This window comes from Anser cygnoides, chromosome 4, assembly GCF_040182565.1.
Source record: "Anser cygnoides isolate HZ-2024a breed goose chromosome 4, Taihu_goose_T2T_genome, whole genome shotgun sequence".
Taxonomy (NCBI): Eukaryota; Metazoa; Chordata; class Aves; order Anseriformes; family Anatidae; genus Anser; species Anser cygnoides.
Genome location: NC_089876.1, coordinates 27,157,236 through 27,179,269, shown reverse-complemented (window position 1 = coordinate 27,179,269; position 22,034 = coordinate 27,157,236). Strand labels below are relative to the sequence as shown.

The 22,034-nt window shown below is 39.5% G+C and overlaps 1 protein-coding gene across 3 annotated transcripts in view; it reads right to left on the bottom strand.

Annotated features, from left to right (window-relative positions):
• ATP10D (ATPase phospholipid transporting 10D (putative)) overlaps positions 1-16,303 on the bottom strand; it is a 45,358-nt gene extending 29,055 nt beyond the window's left edge. For 2 of the 3 annotated variants that reach the window (XM_048072930.2, XM_066995835.1), the window contains exons 1-4: positions 16,154-16,303; positions 4,467-4,576; positions 3,030-3,334; positions 2,098-2,292 (exon numbers count right to left, since the gene is read on the bottom strand). In XM_048072930.2, coding sequence (XP_047928887.1) covers positions 2,098-2,292; positions 3,030-3,298 — 464 coding nt within the window. In that variant the 5' untranslated portion in view covers positions 3,299-3,334; positions 4,467-4,576; positions 16,154-16,303. The remainder of the gene's footprint in view (positions 1-2,097; positions 2,293-3,029; positions 3,335-4,466; positions 4,577-16,153) is intronic. The other variant, XM_066995834.1, reaches the window with a different exon arrangement.
• Positions 16,304-22,034: the final 5,731 nt, after the last annotated feature.

Below are 22,034 nucleotides of genomic sequence, written 5' to 3'. Positions count from 1 at the left end.
ATTAAAAAAAAAAAAAGGAAAGATTTCTAAAGTAAATTAACAAAACCCCAACAAACAAACAAACAAACAAAACCCCAACAATCTAAGAATAAACGTAAAGAGGAAAAAGGAAGGAAGACTTGTAGAATGGGATGTGATTCATAGTTACTGAAGCTATGACTTAAGCTTTGATCAAACTGAGTCTGGTCTTACGTTCCCTCTGCTATTGCTTTCTTATATCTGCAAAGGTGCTGACACACCTTTCAATTCAGTAGATTGAGTGAACTGAAAACTAATAACCTTTTCTGCTTGGAAGCACCCCTCTTGTATTGAAAACTATATCAACACGATTTTTTGTGTAGGCCATTTTTCCCAGCTAAGAAGGCAAAGTGAGTCCAAAGAGTGGACAACGCCAACTGGCACAGAATTCCCTGGTCACTCTGCAACAGAACTCTTTTACCTCTCCCTCCAAATGCAATGGAAAGGATTTGAGAACTCATAAAGGCAGCAAGGAGGTTTAGGTTAATATTTGTGTTTGCAGAACATGAAGTTGTTTCTTCAATGACTCAATGTCCACGTGGAGACCAGTGTGAAGACCTCCGGGGTGTGTATCAGGACAAGTACTGTTTAATATTTTCATTAGTGACATTGACATGGGACTGAGTGCACCCTCAGCAAGTTTGCAGATGACACCAAGCTGAGTGGTGCAGCTGATACTTCAGAGGGAAGGGATGCCATCGAGGTGGACGTGCACAGGCTTGAGAAGAGGGCCCATGCATGGTCCTTGAGGTCTCTTCCAACCCAAACCATTCTGTGATGCTTTCTGTGGTTATGAGCTTGCTCTTAAAATACATAGCAAATGCCAGAAAGCTAAAGATTCCATCTTCTCAGTAATATAACAATATATTTAATAGTTATGTATTACTAGACTGCAATCCTTCTCCATAGGCCAATTAAGGTCATGCCTACAGCAAAGAAAGTCTAGGGCTTGGCAAACCCAGCTAACAGATTAAGATTTTTAAAAAGTTTATTTTCCGTTTGTGCTTTGACTTCACTAGGAAAAGGCGTGTCTTTTACAAATTCATTAACGTCAGAGCACAAACATAGAGGTGCTGTAGTGCCAAACTTGATTTCAAGCTCCTTCTCATTAAAATGTCTAATTGCAAATCCGTTTTCTTCTGCAATGCTGTTGGTTGTGACAGCTACTACAGCAGATAACAAGTGAGTTTCCACATGCACTCGGTTCCCCTCCATGACCACAGAGCAAGAAGAGTCCACTACACTTCCTTTATCTTTGTACTTTACAGGCTTTGAGTGAGTCTTGCAATATCCTTTTATGACAGGTGTAGAAGAAACATGAGGAATGTAGGCCCCACTGATATGCACTAAAATCAATTTTTTGCCAGTGCTAATTTATAATACGACCTGTCTACTTTCCCGACACCTCCTTCTTTTTTTTTTTTTTTTTAATCGTCCACACATTATAAATGCCTGACAGCAGACCTCTCACCATGAGCACACTCCACTCCTAACCTGCACCTACAGTCTGTAATATTTAAGTCCTGCACTGTGGAAGAGCTGCTAATATCTGTATCAAACTATGTGATCCACACAAATTGAAAATGATCTTATTCTTTTTAAGGAAATGTTATTGCATTTGAATAAAATATTATAATGCTGATAGCATTAGTGAGCTTCACCAATATATTGACAAATTAGCAACCCTTGAATTTCTGTGATCCCTACAGCAATTTTTAAGATACTAAAAATAGTAGTCAAACTACCTTGGTTAAAACAATACAAAGTCAAGCATGAACACTCTGGCCACATCCAGAGTATTTTTTCCAGCAAATTTTACACTAATTTGATATCTATTTACCAAAACAGGTGATCAAGAATCAACTAGACAACTCCCTGAGCAACTTCACCTAATTAGACCTGCTTTGAGGAGGGGATATGACTTGACAAATGACCTCCAGACACCCCTTTCAACCCAAGTTACTCCGTGATTCTCTAAGCATCCAGAAAGTAAACCAGAAGAGCTATCAATTTTTTTTTTCTTACATGTACTCATAAGCAGTTTAGTAACAATAAACCAGAAAGGCTGTTGTCTCTTACCTGCTATACACTTTGGTTAGTAAGTTGTTTATCTGTTTATCCAATTTGTATTTTGAGTAATCTTCCAGACCATCCTTCACTGCAATAATTGTCAGAACCACTACTAGAGGTAGCATTGTAATTTCTTTTTGGAAAGCTTCCACCAGAGGAACCCAGTTTAGAACAACTAGAAACAGGAAATACAAATTGGCAACTCTGAAAACAAAGAGCAAACACAAGAGTTAGCTGTGTTCGCAGTCAGTCATCCTTACTCCCCCACTCCGTGCTGTATAGAGACTTAACTTCGCAGTAATTAATCATTTCTTTGCTCCAAGTACTATTTAAGAACTAAGTATCCACAACTCTGTTTTCACTTTCCAGTCGAAAGATTATTTGGCTGGACAGCTGCTTAATATATGTGATAAGAAGGTGTAGAAAGCAATATTATTCCTGTATTTCCAGCCCTGCCCTCCATGTATGTGTCTTCTAGTGAGGCTTTAGTGAACACATATACAACACATTTTTAGAAGTAAGCTGTCCTGCAACCTCCCTGCATAACTTTACAAATTTGCCGTCCTCCAAGGAGGAGAAAAAAACCAATGTCAACAGAGAAAGGCATGAGAGGGAAGAAGATAAAATATATTTGCAGGAAACAAGCTGAAAATCCTACTTCAGATTACTGGGTGTCAGTGCTCCAACAGTAAAGAATATTTCAATAATCCAAAGAATAGAATGAGTGTAAATGGCAAAAGGTATGCAGAAAAGAATTAGCCCAAGACTGATGATACTCAAGAATGTTTGGTCAAGTAACACAGATCTTTTCAGAAGTGATAGACAGGTTGGGAAAGAATAATAACTTTTAAAATACCCATCTATATATTAATACACACATTTATATAAGAGGATTCAATTTCTGCAGAATTTCCACAATCAAAATAAAAGCAGTTCTTTACCTGTGAAATTGTTCAAATAAATTCCGTGGTATAAAATTCAGTAAAGTATATTTAGTAGTCCGTATTTTGTTGTTCATGTACAGTTTTGATACCTTTTCATACTCTTCCTTAAAATGTCCCAAACAGGGTATCACTATCCTGTGTTTGCTGGCAGTTTTTGATGATTGATAGCGCTTGCTACTTGAGTTGCTGCTGCTGCTAACTTCTCTGCCTTCTGTAGATATCAGTCGCTGCCAACGGTATCTGGCCCAGCGGATGGGATCTGCCATTGTTCCTGAAATGCTTTATAATCCAAGGAGTGTCCTCTATTTAGAAACAAGTTAAAATACAGCAGGTTAAGTAATAATTCTGTAAAGGCTTTTTTAACTAATGGTTTAAACCTAAGAAAAGGACCATTTCCACATTCTGATTTGGAAAAGAATTAAGAGGTTATATGATGTCAGGTCCCTCTGCTTCAAAGGCTGCATTTATCCAAATTTCATCCTCCCTTTCAGGATCCTAGAGTTTGATTTTTCCATTTACAACACATAATATTTCTGTAATTGTTTTATAAAAGAAAACAAATCTGACTCTAATAATTTTCTGCCACTGATCTACAGACCTATTTTTTCCAGCAGACCACTATTATTTTGTGATGTTACAATACCAAAGGAACATAGCAACAGTTTAGATTCACAGTAATTTCTGAACTTGTATGTGGTAAAGCACACACCAAACTGTCACCCGAAGCTTAAGAAATCCAAATTAGAATGTTATGCAGGACGGTATAATGACTATTACAAAATAAGTGATACTTTGTAATTTTGCCTACAAAATTAGATCTGGATAAAATGTCTCATTTACTGCAAGAGAAGATGATTTTATGCATGATACGATGCATTCTTCAATGTTCCTGAAGTCCCTACTTAGGCAACAAACGACACAATTCTTTTTACAAATCTCAGTAGCCAGCATGCTGTATCATCGTAATGCCTTATACAGATCTAAAAGCCTGTTGGTTCTCTAAAGTCCACAGCAAAAATGACAATACAACATAAGAGCTGTTCTGGGACTGTAGTATTGCTTCCTGTACCTAACGTAAGATTTGTTCACAGAAATGAACTTCAAAAATCCCCTTTGCTAAAAGAGTATCTGCCACAACTAGTCTCTAGTTATAGGTTTCTATTAAGTTCTCCATTTCAGCAGATGTTTTCATGAGTGTACAACAGTAGGGAATTTCCATCTACCCTTAGATGTCTCAAGGATATGGCTCTTATATTTTAAGGATGGTACTTTACACACAACTATTTTGCGCTTTATTGTATTATTTTTCTGCAGCTAAAGCCTGCACTACCTAACAGCAATAAAATTTCCCTAAAGCAACATGACCACCACAGGTTGCATTTCCAAAACAGTGAAATATTATACAGCATTCAGATGCCATCTATCCTAACTTACCTGATTTATACCTGTTTTTTTTCGGTTCATTTCCTACCACAGTTGCTCTGCATCTGCGCCAGCCATAGAATGGCACCTCATGGAAGCAGGCTGCCCACCGGTTTCTTGTGCTGTAACACAGTGAAAAAGCAGACAAGCTACTAATTCTGCACAGAACAGCAATTTGAAAGGAATCCTTATCTCAGGAATTGCAGTCCTTGCTGATAGTTAATGGCATTTATTAAACCCTTGAGTCAGCACTGTAGCAACAAGCACCTGGAACAACCTCAAACCCGAGGTGAGGCATTGCCTGTGAATGGCATAAGCAGCTTCTGTGATCAAAAATCCCTCTTCCTATTGCACTAGAAAAGGCTATGGCAATTCTTACTAGCTGACTGAGGATGAATAAACTTCATGCCAATTCACAGATTCACAGATTCACAGATTTCTCTAGGTTGGAAGAGACCTCAAGATCATCGAGTCCAACCTCCGACCTAACACTAAGTACTCCACTAAACCGTATGCCTAAGCTCTACATCTAAACGTCTTTTAAAGACCTCCAGGGATGGTGACTCCACCACCTCCCTGGGCAGCCTGTTCCAATGCTTAATAACCCTTTCGGTAAAGAAGTACTTCCTAACATCCAACCTAAAACTCCCCTGTCGCAACTTTAGCCCATTCCCCCTCGTCCTGTCACTAGGCACGTGGGAGAATAGACCAACCCCCACCTCTCTACAGCCTCCTTTCAGGTAACTGTAGAGAGCGATGAGGTCGCCCCTGAGCTCCTCTTCTCCAGGCTGAACAAGCCCAGCTCCCTCAGCCGCTCCTCGTAAGACTTGTTCTCCAGACCCCTCACCAGCTTGGTCGCCCTTCTCTGGACTCGCTCGAGCACGTCCATGTCCTTCCTGAAGCGAGGGGCCCAAAACTGAACACAGTACTCGAGGTGCGGCCTCACCAGAGCCGAGTACAGGGGCACAATCACTTCCCTCGACCTGCTGGCCACACTGCTTCTTATACAGGCCAGGATGCCGTTGGCCTTCTTGGCCAATGCTTCTCCATTCACCTTAGCTAAGCTCTAGCAATCTACCCAGGGGTTTTTACTTTCCTAAAGAAAGCCCAAGTTCATAGGTATAGGCAATACTCATTTTATAAAACCCCATGATACTCAGAAAGAAGGTTTTAGAAACACAAGGTATACTTTAACAGAAGCTCAAAACATTTTACAATCTCTAACAAACGTTTACAGTGAATAGTTGCTATGTTTCTTGCACTGTTTCTCCTGTAGGACAACTCATCTTGCATTTAATTTGTTTAAAACTATAACTCAGAATATCAGTGCAGGCTATTGTCAGGGTGCAAGATTACTTTCCTTCCATCTGGCATCCTACTGTCTGCACGCATTACAGCAAAAAATCGCCATAGTAAATTTTTCACCTGGTAGCAAGATTAGATTATATGTAGTAGTCAAGGTACACTACTGTTGTGTGTCCCATTTCTCGATTTGTGTACTCTGCCAAATATTTCATCTCATACTCTCCTCTCTCCACTGTCTTTTAACGAAATCAACCTAAAGTTTATGAGCCATTCTTTTTAAAATAGCAGATTTACAGGTGTTCATTGAGAAGAAGATTGTTGAGCTATTTCTCAGAATTAAAAGTATAGAGAAAATACCATTTTTTACTGTTGACTGTTACTAAAAGTATAAAATCTTATCATGCTAGAAAAAATATGGTGCGATATTTTTATAGTCAATCTAGTGTGGAAAAAACAGTTATTTAAAGTTTCCTTATTTCAACCATTTATATAAGCCATTTATAATCTTAGTAAGCTACTTGAATGGGCAATACCAAGACACTTGGTGTTTATGAAAATATGACTTTTGAAGTATCTTTTTCTTAACTGCCTTGCTTCATGATCCATTGTCTTTCAAAATGTTTTATTTTTTTATGCAAGACAAAACCCACAAAAGCCATTTGCTTCGCTGTTCATCATTTTTTCATTCCCTTCACTCTCTTTTCCAGTTAACTCTTTCAGATGTACAAGGAAGGGAAGATGTGGAGGGGTTAATAACACAACAATTATGAAATCAAACAATTGTACAACTACTGAGAAAAAAATATTCCTATCTCCTTCCTGTAAGAGGGACTTTGTTCTTTCAAAATTGTAATTACTCCTAGTAATTACTCCTCAAGAGAGCAGTTGTCCATAAGCTTTTTCACTATAATAAATCTTTCTGTGTGACTGACAAATATTTCAAGCCCAACCGTAACTTGCAGGTAACAAACTAACTGAAATATGTTGCAGGCTTATGGATGACAGAGAAGGTGTAAAACTTCCTGATTACCATAGATGAAAAAATGTAAATAACCCAAATTTGCTTGCAATGTAACAGTAACACATTCTTATCCACTGATGTATCAAACCACCACCATTTCACAAAGACCAAATAGTACAGTGTAATGCTAGTTACCAAAATTATCTTTGACTATTTCTAAGATTAATGATCCCAGCATCTTAGCCAGTTTTATTCTTGGTAACTGAAGAAATTTTTATGCCATTGCAGAAAGATGTAAATTTTTTTAGCCTTTAGCTGAAACTAAAAAAAAAAAAAAAAAGTCTGTGACAGAAGCAGTGATTCACAACTCAGATTCCCTTTGCTGTTTGCCAGAAGAGGGACTCCTTCCTTTCTTTGCTTCAGTAAGGCTCACTAAACAGTGAATGGGGGACAGGGAGCAAATATTTCATCACAAAAAAATGAAGGTAACAAAGTAATATTTCCTGGTTTTAGCCAATCCCTTGGCAAGCCAAATCAGAGGACAATGTGCTAACTAGTTGTGGAAGTCACAGTGAAATGCACTGGCTGTGCATTACAGAGCTGCGTACAGTTTTGAAATGCAGTGCCAGGAGCAGGAACACAGGGCTTTCATCACTCGGCAGAAACAGTGCCCCAGCTGATACAAAAGATGAAGACCACTGTTGACACTCGGCTGCCTGAAAAAAGACTTCTGTTTTCACAACAGTCACTGTTAGCCTGACTTGGAACTCTCTTCTACTACTTTGAATACAAAGACTGTTTTATTTATTTATTTATTTATTTATTATTAGCACATTTTAAGCAGCAAAATATCTGGATAGGCTAAGATTTAACTCATTTAACATTAGCCATGTATAATGCTAACAAGACAAGTCCCTCTGTAATTAGTCTGGGAGGACAGCAAATCTCCAGAGGGTGGAGACATCTCCATCTAGCTCTAAAAGGGATGCTTGAGCATATGTGGTACCTTCTGGCATGTGCCTCTCTCTCATTTATTGCAGAATCTGCATGATTAGTTTGGACACGTAATATTTAGATGGGGAGGGTTGTACAAAACAAATCCTGCTCTAAAGTCACACTCCAAAAGATTCTCCAAACTTCCTAAAAAGCCTGTTTCACTGCTTTGCTACCCTTGGACTAGAAAGCTTTCTCCTAACGGGTATTCCTCTCATCAAATTAAGGTGGTACATTTTTGTCCTTTCGTAATTAGATGTGCACAGTTATCAACGGTCACGATCGTGATGTCTTGGAGGACTATTACTACATACATGAAGCTCATGGTTCCCTTTAGAAACCACGATCTGCATATGAAGGGAGAAGAGAAACCATGAGAGAAAAACAAACGTTTACACAGCATCTCCTCTCGGCATCCCCCAGCAGCTTCCACATGAATTACCATAACCCAAGGCCCTTCTGCAGTGTATACTCCCAGGCCACAGAAGGGAAAAGAGACTTTCCCTCTTCCTCAGTGCTAAATCCTGTGGTCCCTGTAACCAATATGGGACCTTTTTAAAGAAATGTTTGATTGAATTAACAATGTGCTGGATTATCAGGGAGAGTGTCAACATGATTTCTTCTTTGTCTTGTTAAGTTTACCAATCTCTCCCAAGCATCCATCTTTAGCATGAATCATGCAAGGTGTGTCAATTAAACATACTTTTGCTTGAAATGGTAATTATTTGCCCAAAAGCAGTAAACTGCCATATCTCTACATACTGTTATAATGTAAAATATCCCGGAAAACCTAAGGAAACAACAACACAGAATTTTTCAGGATGCCATATGAGCCAGGTGTTTGGAAGTAGGTTATGTTTGCAGAGAAAAATCATGTTTACACTTGCTCTTATGAAAACAAGCATCTCATACTGGTGACTTCAGTGACTAGAAGCAAGAAATAGACACTTTGTCAAAGTAAATTCCCAGGACTAATAGAAAGGCAAAGTCTTTACATTGCAGATCATTTTTACTCGGTGCAAATTACATAGGCAAAAAGCACCTTGAAAAGCTGAAGAATTAAGTTATCAGTCACACTTAAATAAAGATGGGAAGAGAGTTTGGAGTTAGGAAAACAAAGAGAGGAAACCTGACAAATTTCAAAACCTCTTAAGCACAGGCAGCTAACTCTTTTTGGTTTTCATAATTTATTACCTTTTGTAGCATGCGATACTTGGTGACCTTTGCTTAAAAAAAAAAAAAAAAAAAGAAAGAAAAAAAAAAGAAGGGGACAAAAAAAAAAAGAAAGACATTTTAAAATGACAACAAGTTAGGTCAGAATTCCTCACCGCTGGATCTGGAGCCAAAGGTTTAAGCTGCACCCGTAGTGCCGCTGAAGAGCAGTCACCTCTCACTGCACACGCATCCCTGACTCCTGACACAGCTCCAAAACCTCTGCCCCACCCTTCCTCACCCTCCTCCAGAAAGGCAGAGCTTAAAGGAAACAAGAAACCTGAGGTTCAGCTGCATGCACTGCACATTCTGCATATTCCTGCCAGTACCTCCAGCATTTTACTGTAACTTTTTAAAGAGAACTTCGAAGGAGATTGTATGGACAATAAATCAAACAAAACCACCACAACACCACACTGGAAACAGTATAGAAGGCAATGAGAAATTTCCAGTGGTCAAAAAGGTGAATCAGACCTTTCCCAAGCAGCATCTTGGGAAAAACGCATCGGGATCTCATACCCTGTCACAACACCCTCTGATTCATCTGGGATTTAACTAAGCTAGTATTTGCAAATGATTTTTGAAAAAAATCATTCGCATTTCCATTTTAAAATAGGATTTATTTAAAACTTCAGAAATCTCTTTTGCATTTTTTCCTATTTTGAATGTTTTTCTTCTTCCTCTTTAAATTGTAATCATAAAATAATGAGCACCTTTTATATGGTTAGCTATAAGGTCAAAAAAAGTTTCATCAGCTTCATGTTAGATATTGAAACTCATGAAGTTGCTGAACATCAAATAAAAGCTGTTTTAAACAATTTTACTAAGAACCCCCTTCTCTTAAACCATTATTTGACCCTCACATCCTGTAATTTTTCATAGCATCTTCTTGAGTTCTCCAGCCTGACCCAAATTTAAGGCAGCAAAACAGAACTTTATGTTTATTTAAACACTTGCAAAAGACCCACAAAAGTTACTTGTAGATTGATGTGAGACAGAACTTAACTCTGAAGCAGTATTATAATTATTTAAACAAATAAAAGGTTTATTTTTAAGGAGTCTAGAACAATTTTTGTGTGTTCAAAAACAAGAAGCCCAAATGATCTAATTCTTAGTTTGAGGACAGTGTCATGCTAGGTAGATTCTGTTCTCAACTTCATGCTGTATACTCAAGAGAACATTACTTGATCTTGCTAAATGGGAACACTGTTGTAGAGTTAATCCAGGTATATCTCACGTGCAGAAAGGCAAGCTTTTGTAGCAAGCTCATTAATGTCACATGATAATGATGAAACGTGGAAGGGAACTGTCTGACACTGGACACGTTCTTTGCTTTCTCTCTGCTTCTCTTCCCTCATGTACTCTGACTCTTTCCTCTTATTACAAAGCACTTTTGAGATATCCTAGTGAAAAGCTGGAAGGACTATATATGGTTAACATGCAAGAGCTGGTTGTCAAATCTCTGTAAAAGCAAGGCACAGCAGTGTCATTTTCATCGCAAAGCAGATAAACACTATATACTATTCATGCTTGGCCATCCCATATCACAATAAAAAAACCTTTAGTAACTCTCTGCTAGTGGCAGCACTGTGAAAATCCCTACCTTAAGTGGTCCATAAAAAGAAAGAAGGACCTTTCACCACGAAGCTCAGTATAAGCATTCTCTTGCATGTACATCCTGTGCCAAGAAATTGCTTTCGTTTCCCATCACTTGCCTTTCTTTGTCTCTTGTAAACTCTTTCAGCTTCCACTTTTGTAAAGTATCACATTTGTAACTGGTTGCAAACCTTCACTCCTAGCTTTCCTGTGGGGAGATGGAATTGAGACTAAAAATCCCTCAGTTCCAGTTACATTACAGTGTAGCTTTTGGCAATCGCTGACCTTTCCTATAGCAGAATCTTTTCTGGAGACTATTAGTCAAACATGCATGGATAATTTAGTCAATAGACAGAGTGCTCTGGTACTGCACCTTACTATTATGCTGTGGTTGTTTGCTTCCATGTCACATAAAGTAACCTACCATTTACCCCAGCTTCTTTTGACCACTTCCTCCCTTCTGACAACATCCTTCTTTTGCTATGCTTTCCAAATAGTTATCCCTCATTCTTCTTTCTGAAAATTCTTTGTTAAATACTCCCAGCAAATGACATATTTCATGAGAATATTCCTCAGACCTTTGGCACATGCATGCATATTGTGCTTGTTTCCATCCTATTCCTGCTCAGGCACAGCCTTTGGCCATAGTATGCACGAGGCCTTCTGTGTCCTCTGGGCCTGCTCCCAGTCAATCAATCCTTGGCAAACAGAAATGCAATCAATAAAATTGCATTTTCTGACCAGAAAAACTTGTACAGAACCAAAAAAGAAAGGGATTCAGACAACACATCTCTGTAGCAACACTTTTCTTAGCTCCCTACCTGAATACTTCAGGATGTTCTGTAGGTCTGAGGTTCTGGGTGATGAGAGGAGATTAAAGAAGCAGGGAAGAAGAATAAATATAACCCAGTCAGAGCTCCCACTACACAAAGCTATGGAAGAGTGGACAACCCCTGATCCACACCAAGTCCCGTTTAAAATGTTACTGCACATGTTCGGTAGCACTTGTTTCACTACATTATGACCAGAGTACACTGCCAGAACTACACTGTTGTTAAAAATCAGAACAGTATCTGAATCGTCAACAATTCAGAAGCTACTAGACCACAGAGAAATTTAAAGGATCCAAGGCCTAAAGATTAATCTGAAAAAAAAAATATATATATATATATATTTTTCCCCTACGGTTTGTTACCTTCTCTGTAACATGCAATTTTAAAAGTTTTTAACACGTCTTTGCATGCTCATAAACTGCAGAGACACCCTAGAATGCTAAACAGATCTGGTAAGAGATCTGTACTGTCAATTTATGAGACAAAGTGCCAAAAAACAGCAGGAATCAAGACTTCAATTCTGAGAGAAATACGTGACTATTTGCAGCCACATATTCTCAGTTATATTCTTAAAGTAGAAAGTGTTCTTGGATTAAGAGTGGAAGGCAGATGTTTCTATGAGAAGTGATACAGCGTGGCAGTATTTTGCCATACAATCTTACCTACAAAGTCTGACTTGCAGGAGGAACACAGAAAACCTGCAAGCCTTGAAATGCCTTACCTTGGAAATTTCTTGCTTGGGAAGAAGTTAAGCTAGCCATCGGCAGCTCTTCACAACCAAAAAACAATCAGCAGGATGCACTGAATCCCAGGAAGTGCCTAGGCCTTGACACAAAGTCAATTGCAAGGTAATTTAATAGCAAAGCATACATGCAGTACTGCTGATTAATGTGCTGCAGTGTGGGAGCAGTACATATAGCAGGAATCTCTTCCACTCTGGGTAAACTTACTTAGGATGCCAATTAGATTCTGCACCTACAGGCATAAATAAATCATACACTACCCAATTTTAGGTTTAAAACTCAGATGAAATTCTGTACTTCTGTTACAGGCAATCAGTTTCACAATAAACCTGAATGACCGCCAGAGAGCTGTGGTTTGCGCAAACCTTTTCCACCCTCTTCTCCATTCATCAGCAAAGTTCTGCTTTATGCCCTGTTCTCACCTGTCATATAAGTATCTCAGAACTGCAAAGCAAAACTTTCCAGGTTAAGTCTTACTCCTTTGTGACTGTCTTTTCTGACAAGCAATCTTAAACTTGTGGTCATGCAGCATTTAATCACAGCAGCAGCTTTGATATGTGTGAAATTCCCCTTACTTTCACAGTAAGACTAAGGTATGAGCCACGTTACAAAAGTTATACTGGTGTTCATATGATGCAAAAGGATGTGATTTTTATATTTAGTGTAGGCTCCCTAAATTACAGTAACTGGTTCTGAAGGGAATTGATCCATATGGGCAGTACCACTGTTTTTTAACCACGTCAATTTCTTTAAAGAGCCAAAACTGAAAACTGTTGTGCAGAGAAGACCGAAGTTACTTTTCTAAATTGATACTCAAAGTGCCTGTTACGGCACAAACTTTTACTTGAGTTCCCAAAATTGCAGGTTAAATCTCCGGCTAGTGACTTGTTCTTTTCTTCTGGTTTTCTAACACATCTATGTTAGCAGCTTCTTAAGAGTTCCAATCTCTCACAAGGCATCCAGAGAGTTTAATCCTCTAGGGATTTTTGAAGGATCTGGGGAAGGAGGTACAAAAATTTTGTACATACAGGTACAAAAAGAGGACAACTCAAATCTGAAAAATCCTCCACAGCTCACTTTCAGTGGATACTAGATTTTATTTTTATCTTAAAGATCTTCTGTTTTTAAACAGACTTCTCAGACAATACCAGAAGACAGAAGTGTGGATGCTATAGGTGTGAGCATAACCTGAGCTACTTTATCTAGATATTAACAGTAGTAAAGCCACACAAGCACAAATTTCCATGAAGACCTTCAAGCACTGTGGAGACTTGCACAGTTCATGTCAAGGCCTGTACCAGTACAACTTGGTTGGTTTTTAGCCAGCCAGAATAAACCTACTTTAAGTATACTGCAGTCATACCTACCAAAAGTATATCTTACGTACAAACAATTTACATATAGCCTTCTAATTTTTAAGCTGAAACAACAGCTGCAATGGATGTGATGTACCTGCATATTTCCAAAGGATGGCAATTCTACTGCTGACAGATCCCTTCAGACAGGCAGTACTGAGGGTCAGAATTGAACTAAGCAGATGTCTGGTTCCTCTTTTCAGCTTCATGAAATCCTTTGCATCACTTCTACTTAATTGAGTATTGTGGATTCCATCATTGCCTTTTTTACTGGTCTCCACTTGTGCATCTTTTTTTTTTTCTCTCTCTCAGTACTGTTTATTTTATTTAAATCTAAAATTAGGCTCAGATCTTGCAGACTTTACTTAATATTACATGCCACTATTCAATTGCTAGTTGTCCAAGGCAGTAATTGCGTATCAACCCTGTACTTGGAACATATAGATGTATTTTTGTTTCATTAATGTGACAAAAGAAATTAAGACAGTATTTATGTACATTTAAAACAGGATTTCAGAATATATTGATAGTTCCTGGGTTTCCATGAATAATAAAAGCCATTATAGAAACCGCAATTAGGTGTGATACAGGTGGTCATCAGCCACAACACTGTTCAACAGAATTCAAGACAGTTGTGATCGTAGTTTTCCAACACTCAAGTGAATTTTTGATAATGCTGAGTCTTTTACAACATCAGGAATACAACCAGTTATTTGTCATAGAACAATGAAACCTGTCTACTGCTCGGGAATATTTTGACAGGAATAACCTGTGAATCTACTTGAACCACTACAGATCTTCTGCAACCCTAAAAAATGTGCCTCTTGACAGGATGTTTCAGGCCTGAAAGGGAAAGGTATTATCCAGCAATTCAGGATGATACAACTACAACTGTGCATCTTTAAAGGTTTTAATATTAAAAATGAAGACAAAAGATATAGTAGCCTGGAAATGAATGTAGGAAGTTAAGAATGCTCAAAGAATAGCCCTAGTAACTTCAACATTTTTTAAGAGACTAAGGCATAAGACACTGAAGATACAATGCTGTGACTAGCTGAACTATCTAAAAGCTGACACTGAAAGTAGTGGGTCTTGCTTCTCCTACCTCCTGCTCCTGGCTTTGTCATAATGCATCTGGTACTTACTGAACCTGGTTCAGTACACTGATCCATAAGACCTTTCGCTAAGCCAAAGACAACAAAACAATTAGATGTATTTCCTGATCCAGCCTACAGCTGTGAAAGTACTCCTGTTGGCACAGGGAGGCGGGACAGAAATGTCAGATTAAGAGTGTCTTTGAGTACTTATGTAGGGCATTCAGTTCTGATTTTGGTCTAGTTTTCATTAGAAAGACATATCAGCTGTGGATATTGCCTTTGAAATCCAAATCATCCACAACAGTGGCAATTAACAAAAGAACGTGATCCTAGTCTGCGCCAGCTTTTGCTACTGTAAATAATATCTGTCCACAAACTGTAAAGATCCAGCTTAATATAATATAAAATGGTGTTGCACCAGATTTGGGGATGTGCAAAGGTATTGTGAGAATAAAATTCCACTCTGATCTTGGAGAAATCATTTAGTGCCTCTCTGCTGCAATCCATCACTTATGAAAATAGGGATAATGACACCTCTGGTATCTTACAGTGATGATGTGAGGATACATGCTTTTAAATAAGAGATTTCTCAATCGTATGGTCATTGCTGAGACATGAATGTAAGTATTATTTCAGTATGAAAATAATGGCAATTTGAATATTAAAAGTACATTTTTCTTCTTCAGTAGCCATACTTTTGGCAGAAAAACAATTTCCTTCCAGGAACTCTGATTTCTCTTTCACATTCTCGTGAACAATTTCTCATTACTAAGCCAAGTAATTATTGCTGTGGCCTAAGCGCGTAGCTTACTGTGTGCACACGTGCACCCCTCTGTACTTTCCTGAAGCTTCAGAGATTTCAGTGTGACTTATCCAGACCTTGCTATAAACCCATAAACTATGTAAAAGCTTCCACCCTTTCTTTCAGTTGCTGTCATGAACTATTAAAATATCCCCCCAACAAACTATTGTTCTGGAGTCAAGGTCTTAACTATGCTTTGGTTGTGTTGTTTTGTTTAGTCTTTTCCTAATCTGCTTCCTGTGAAGTTCAGTCGATGATATTAACATGAACAGGGGTGGCCTTATGGCCCTGGAAACACACAGAAGAACACATAAGAGCACACAAGACACAAGAACACCCTTCCCCACTGCTCACTGCAGCTGCCCTAACGCTCAGTGGCAGTAACTAAAGGGACGGTCGCCCCTATCAGGTTTGGCGTGGGGCATTTCGGCGTTCCCCAGATCTCCTGCTTTAAACCGGCACATCACCTTCACTGCGGAAGGGCAGGGTTACAAAAACCAGACCCATATCCGATTCCGAGGCGAGAACCGACAGGTCTTTATCTTCCCCTCCCCGCTAAAACTTCGGAAGGCACCGCGCAGGCTGCGCCGGGGGCCGCGGCGCCTCACGGCGGGGCTGGGAGGACGCTGCCCCCCGGCAGGGCGGCGGGCACCTCGGCAAGGCTGCGGCTCTCCCTCGGCCACACGCAGCCCCTGCTGCACGCCTCGACGCCTTTCCCCCCCGCCAGCTCCCGGCACTGGCGCCCTCCTCTTTCTCCTCCTCCTCCTCCGCCACAGGCTCCCCGCCCCACCGGCGGCCTTACCCGTGTCCCCGCGCACATCCCAGCGTAATGGCCGCGACCCCCTTGCCGCCTGCCACTCTCCCTCCGGCTCGGGCTCCACCGCCTCGCTCGGCTCCGCTCCGCCCCGCCCCGCCGGTGCTGCCCGGCCCCCGGCAGCCTCCCCCGGCGAGCCCGCCTAGCGCCGCGCCCCTCCGCCGCCTGGTTCCGCCGGGAGCCCGGCTCCCCTCAGCGCCATTCGCCCCTCACCGCCTCCGTCTTCTAAAAATGCAATTGCGAATTGGAACTAAATTCGCTCGCTTTCCTCCTATCTGCTCCAAGCAGGCCGTGCTCAGAGTTCTCTAAGTGGAAATAAATAAATAAATAAATAAATAAATAAATAAGCAAGCTGCCCTCAACAACTCGGCTTCAGTGCTGGCAACCAAAAGGTTGTTATGGTTTAAGGACTGTTTCTTTTTCTTGACCTGATGCCTCAGCCGGTGGAGGCCACGGCAGGAGCCCTGCTGTGACAGGGCTTGGACAAGCTTGCCCTGGAAATTGATGTTGTTGATCTTTTGCCAGCACAGCCTGGCACTGAAGGCAGCTCGGCCGGTCTAAACGTGGAGATTTCTAGCCACTGGGTTAATCGAGGTTAGCAAACACTCTCCCTCATTTTCTAAGAAGTAAGCCTCTGGCTATTGAGAAACTGCCCTAATTATCTTAAACAAATCACTGGTATCAGGAACCTCAGCGAGCTTTTTCATCAATAACCTTTCTGAAGCCCAACCCAGCCCTTATGCACTTAAGGCCTGTGAGAGTACTCTTGAAGGCTGCTGTTTACAAAGAACTCACAAGAAATCACACAAAAGTCAGAGGTTTTCTATTCTAAGGTCATCCTCTGCTGAAAATGGAAGAAAAAAAAAAAGTTATTTGCAGACTCTTTTGTTCCTACTGAAATGGAGTTACAAGTGCTTGCCCAGTATCAACAATGAAGTCCTAACCAGAAAATGGAGAGGGGCTGTGCTGAGCAGTGGCTGCTGGTTGGGCTCTCCTTTCTGTGTCTGTGGTAGGGTTTTCCTGTGTTCATCTGCATTTTAGCATCTCCTGTCCCTTTGAGCCCACACTAAAAACCCTCACATTATATTTCAGTGAATGGCACCTGGCAGTCTGTTCTTTGAACTGCCTGTATGGCAAGCAAGAACTTCAAAACATATTGGCATATGGGAAGGAATAAAAATACATCTACATGAAGTTAAGTCCATAACTGCTGCCTTGAAATTACGCAGTTTTATTCTGGGTAGGAAAAAATAAGATGTTCTGTTTCCCTGGCAGGATACACCACCTTTGTTGGCTTAGGTGCTGTAGGAAAGAGGATGCAACACAGGAAGGCAGAGGGAGCTGCTACAAGATGATAGTAGGCCTGCCAGAAAGCAAGTGTTTTAATGTTGTTTTATTGGTTAAAGTACTGATTTATTGGAACATTCCGGTTGTTTGAGAAAGAAGAGAACATCACAAAGCTTTTAACAAAATAGCTACCTCTCTTGTAATCGCATTGGAGTTGTAAATAATTGATACGCAGAGTCCCACATTTCCCCATTCATATTTTTTCATGCATGTCATTCCATTCTGTAAGCTTATGACTACAAAAAGCATCTGTTTATTTCCCTTGTTTGCCTGGCAATAACAATTGCCCGAGCTAGGCCTGCACATCAGTGTACTGCAAGAATACCTGGCCAAACCTTGAATGAGCTAGCTTGACTGCTAGAAGAAACACAGCTGCCTTAGTGCTGCACTCTTTGCAGTTTAATTAGACTTGTAGAGGTAGGGTATATGAGCTGCTCCAAGAGGTAGGTCTGACTGTGTGGGTTTATTAGAGTTACAAGTACATGGTTTCACTTTTATCCTTTTGTGTTACTGTCCAGTAGTACAAATGGTATTGGACCCAAGCATGCAAAGTGACCATCCAGCGTCTCTAAGGTGTAATTAAACTGTCTTCTCCCAAATAGCCTATGGAAGAGTATATACAAAGAAGACAAACACCAGAGATAATACTTGATTCAGAAATCTCCCTGATAACTTTTGTGTGTGTGGAGATAATGACATTGAATGTCTCCCACATGGATATATCTCTATTTTTCCTGTGCAGGATGCAGGTGTGTTCCGTATTAATTCCTGAACATGGGAAGGAAAAACTATGGGCACAAGAGAGTGATTGATGACTCCAGCATAGCTGGAGAGCTCTTTGGTCTTCTGTATTCTTCAAACCCTCTATCAGTTTGTGGCTGCAGTAACTCTGGAAGCATCAGCATGAACAGCTCATCCAGCTGTGCTCATATTGGCACTGATAGGGACACATGAAAGAGAGGAATGTGCGTCATGGGAACCGTGCTAACTAAATGTGTTGGCAGATTGAAAACTTTCCCATGAACACCTGGAAGGAGGATGGAGATTTGTCACAGCATGCCATCAAGCATTTCCTGGAGCACCTCCAGTTAATGAAATACTAAGAACCTGGATATGATTCCCCAGACATTCTAGTGCCAAATCCACGTAAATAGCAGTGCCAGTGGGGATTTGGCTTTATAGACATAGATGGTTATTATTACTGCAGTGTTGATGCTCCTGGACTGGCTTAGCAAGTACAAGGTGCGTCAGTGTCAGGACCATGGATGTACCTGAGAGATCTGGTGTGTATTTACAGTATAAATGGTGACATACTATGACGTATCTGCTTTAAATATCTTTGAAGACACGGTAGCATACTCATAAATTGTAGCCAGAAAATGGCTTGACTATCACCCAATAATTTGATCACCTTTCTTCTCCTTAGCTCTACAGTAAACCCAAATAATTTAACTGTAGCAGAGATTTCACCGGAAAACTTAAATTGTAAATTGTATTGAATTATTGTTTACAAGATCATTGGCTAAATAATGCATTTAGAGTCCTAATCAATGATATGGTGTTAAAACCCTGTGTTTTGCCAGTGCAAAGTACAGCTGCCTCTTATGCAGATGTGTTGGGGTAGTTAGTCTCTTAACACAAGATCTTCAGATCCATTTCCTGACGGGAGCTCAGCCTGATTCAGTTCTCAGGATGATGGATGCACAGTGAATGAGACAGCTGTTCTGTATTGGTCTTTGTTCTAGTCTGTGTGTGGCTATAACCTTTATTTACTGTACAGTGTCTAAAGCGGAATGGGTTTATTGATCTCCTCATGGAGAGATTGTGCTCATCACTTGAGTAAGCATTTTATAAATATTCATGAATTTTCTTTCATAGCTTCCTGCGAGACAAGAAGGTATTGCTACTTTCATTTTAAAAATGAAGAATTGAAACAAGGGAGAATAAACACCATATTGTGAAAGTATTTGCTAGTGATTCAGAACATGCATGCTCAGCTTTAAAGATGTAAAATTTGCCTTTGTGAATATATATTTACAGTGCAAGATATATTCTGTGCATAATATGTACACCTTGCAAATCTTTAGTGAGGTAGAGGAGGCATGTAAATATTATCATGGGAACTTCCCTGAAAGTCACCTTCTGGGTCATTGAATCTATACCCTTGTCATTGCAGGCATACCATGTAATCTGGTTCATAAGCTGGCTGAGCTTTATCTTAAAAACAATTAGGTGTTTTGTTCTTATTACTGTATGAGAAAACTGGTCCAGAATATGGTTGTTGTGAGGGTTAAGAATTATCTTCAAGCTTCTAAACTAAACCCCATACCCATTTGGTCTTATAGCAGCAGTGACCATTGTTTTAATGGTTTAAATTTTTCTTTTTCTTCCTGGTGTTTATCCATCTACATTTGTTTTGCTAAAGTTAACATGATAAGAATGAATTATATCAAACTGAATGAAGGCTAACTAAATTCTGTATAAAAGTGTCCACCCAAAGGTGTAATGCAGTTTAACAATTCTATGCAGACCTTAATTAATATTAAATAAAGTGCCATGACGTAGCTTGTGTAGACAACTTTTAAAGGAATAAATGACTGTACTATTCACTTGTACAGTGCTCACATTTTGCCTGTGGTTTATACCAGTGTTTGCAGCCAATTGCAGAATGCCGAGAATCTGGCATTTGGGGGGCAGTTACTAGCAGCCAGTAGCGGTTATTATTGATGCAGTATTGCTGATATAACACTTACTTGTGGCTTGATAGGTTTGTTATGTACTTCCATCTGAAAGTGATTAAGATGTTGAGAGTATTGTTTCAGAGATTTTCATTCTGTTGCCTGTTCTGCAGGAAATCACTAACTATCAACTGGAATTTAGCAAGGAATCTGGAAATTTTTTTTACTTTCAAGCCGCTCTGAATTACCATGACAAACAGAAAAAAAATCTTAAATGAGATCTCATCATCTTCCTACAGCTTCTTATCTTGGCATTGCTACTTTCTACAATACAGATGAATTGGTAACCTATAAAGAAACTCTAGTTCATTGGATTCTACGAGCATGTGTTCACTACCCTGCTGAATTCCAGTGTTAAGGAATTAATACTGCCTATTGAATGAATAAAGAGACACAAAACTATATCTCTTAAGAAGAGAAACACATCGTCTAATGTTACTACTTCTGGGATAATAGGAAGGTGTGTATGGTTGGAAAGTAGTACCAGCTAAGTGGAATTATACACAGATGGCTTTGATGCACTTGGATAAATTCCTTTATCCCTTCTTTTTCTGTTTACTGTGGTGTGGCAATTTCCCATGGCTAATCTTCAGCCTTATCTTATCTACAGCTGTAAACTTGTTATTAGCTTGTTTACACTGCTACAAGTTTATTGTGCATCAGAACTCCTTTGATACACAATCTGAATGTACTTAGGTGCCTTCCTTTTCATTGTATATATAAGCTGCATTGTATATATATTCCTGCAAGTTATTTAACTTGCTGATTTTATCTGGTCCACAAAATAAACTTAATTCTCTATCTTCTGTATATCAAACCATAAAACGAGCTGAGTCAGTGATATCAAACGAGCTACTTACTAAATGTTATTTTTCTGTGCTTGTGGAAAGTTGTCTAGGTTACATTTTTTCTCAAGATTTTCTTCTGCTCATTTAACAGTTTTTCTCAGTCATCATTTCTGCTGAACAGACAGGTCAGGCTTGCTAAACAAAATTTGGTCTTCACTGACTATTTTCACATGGTAACTTATGTCATAACTACTATACCCATTTGTTGGACAAATTGAAATTATTTGTAATCCAGCAGATATATAGGAAAGTGCCACTTTGGACTTTGATTCTCTCGGGTATTTTCCACAAGGGAAAACCCAAGGCTAGCTTTTCATGAGATGGTTAATCTAATTTTAGGAAGTCTAGCATCAAATCAAAAGTGCCATTGAAAAAAGACACCACACTGATACAAATTCATTTTTATGGGATTTAAGTAGTTAAACAATTTTGAAAGGGGAACTTTGACCCAGCAAGACTCTTTATCTGATTACCTCATCTTCTAGAGCAAGTACAACAACATAAAGCACAAGTGTGGCTTTAACTAACTTGGACGAAAAGTTATCACATGCTTGTTTCTGGTCCGCCCAGCTAGACCAGAGCATTGCAGATCTGAGATTAATTAATGAAAAGTCATGGCCTTGGTGAAGAGAAGAGAGACATACTTTCACAAGTATCTGTAGGTCAAGTTCAAGCTTGGAAGTAAGCCTAGTGTTTACTTTTGACTAGTACTATATGTGACAATATCTGAATAACTGCTCTTTGCTAGGATTTTATGCCCCATATAAGTCATTGTAATTAACATATGGAAAAAAAACATACCATCTTCTGGTGAACAATTTATATTTTCTCTTTATTTTCCTTCTACAAATAGAGGAATTATTTGAGGAAAATTAAGGTAATTCTAAATTTTCTCTTTTGAGTCACTTGGGATTTCAGGAATATATCAGAATGTTT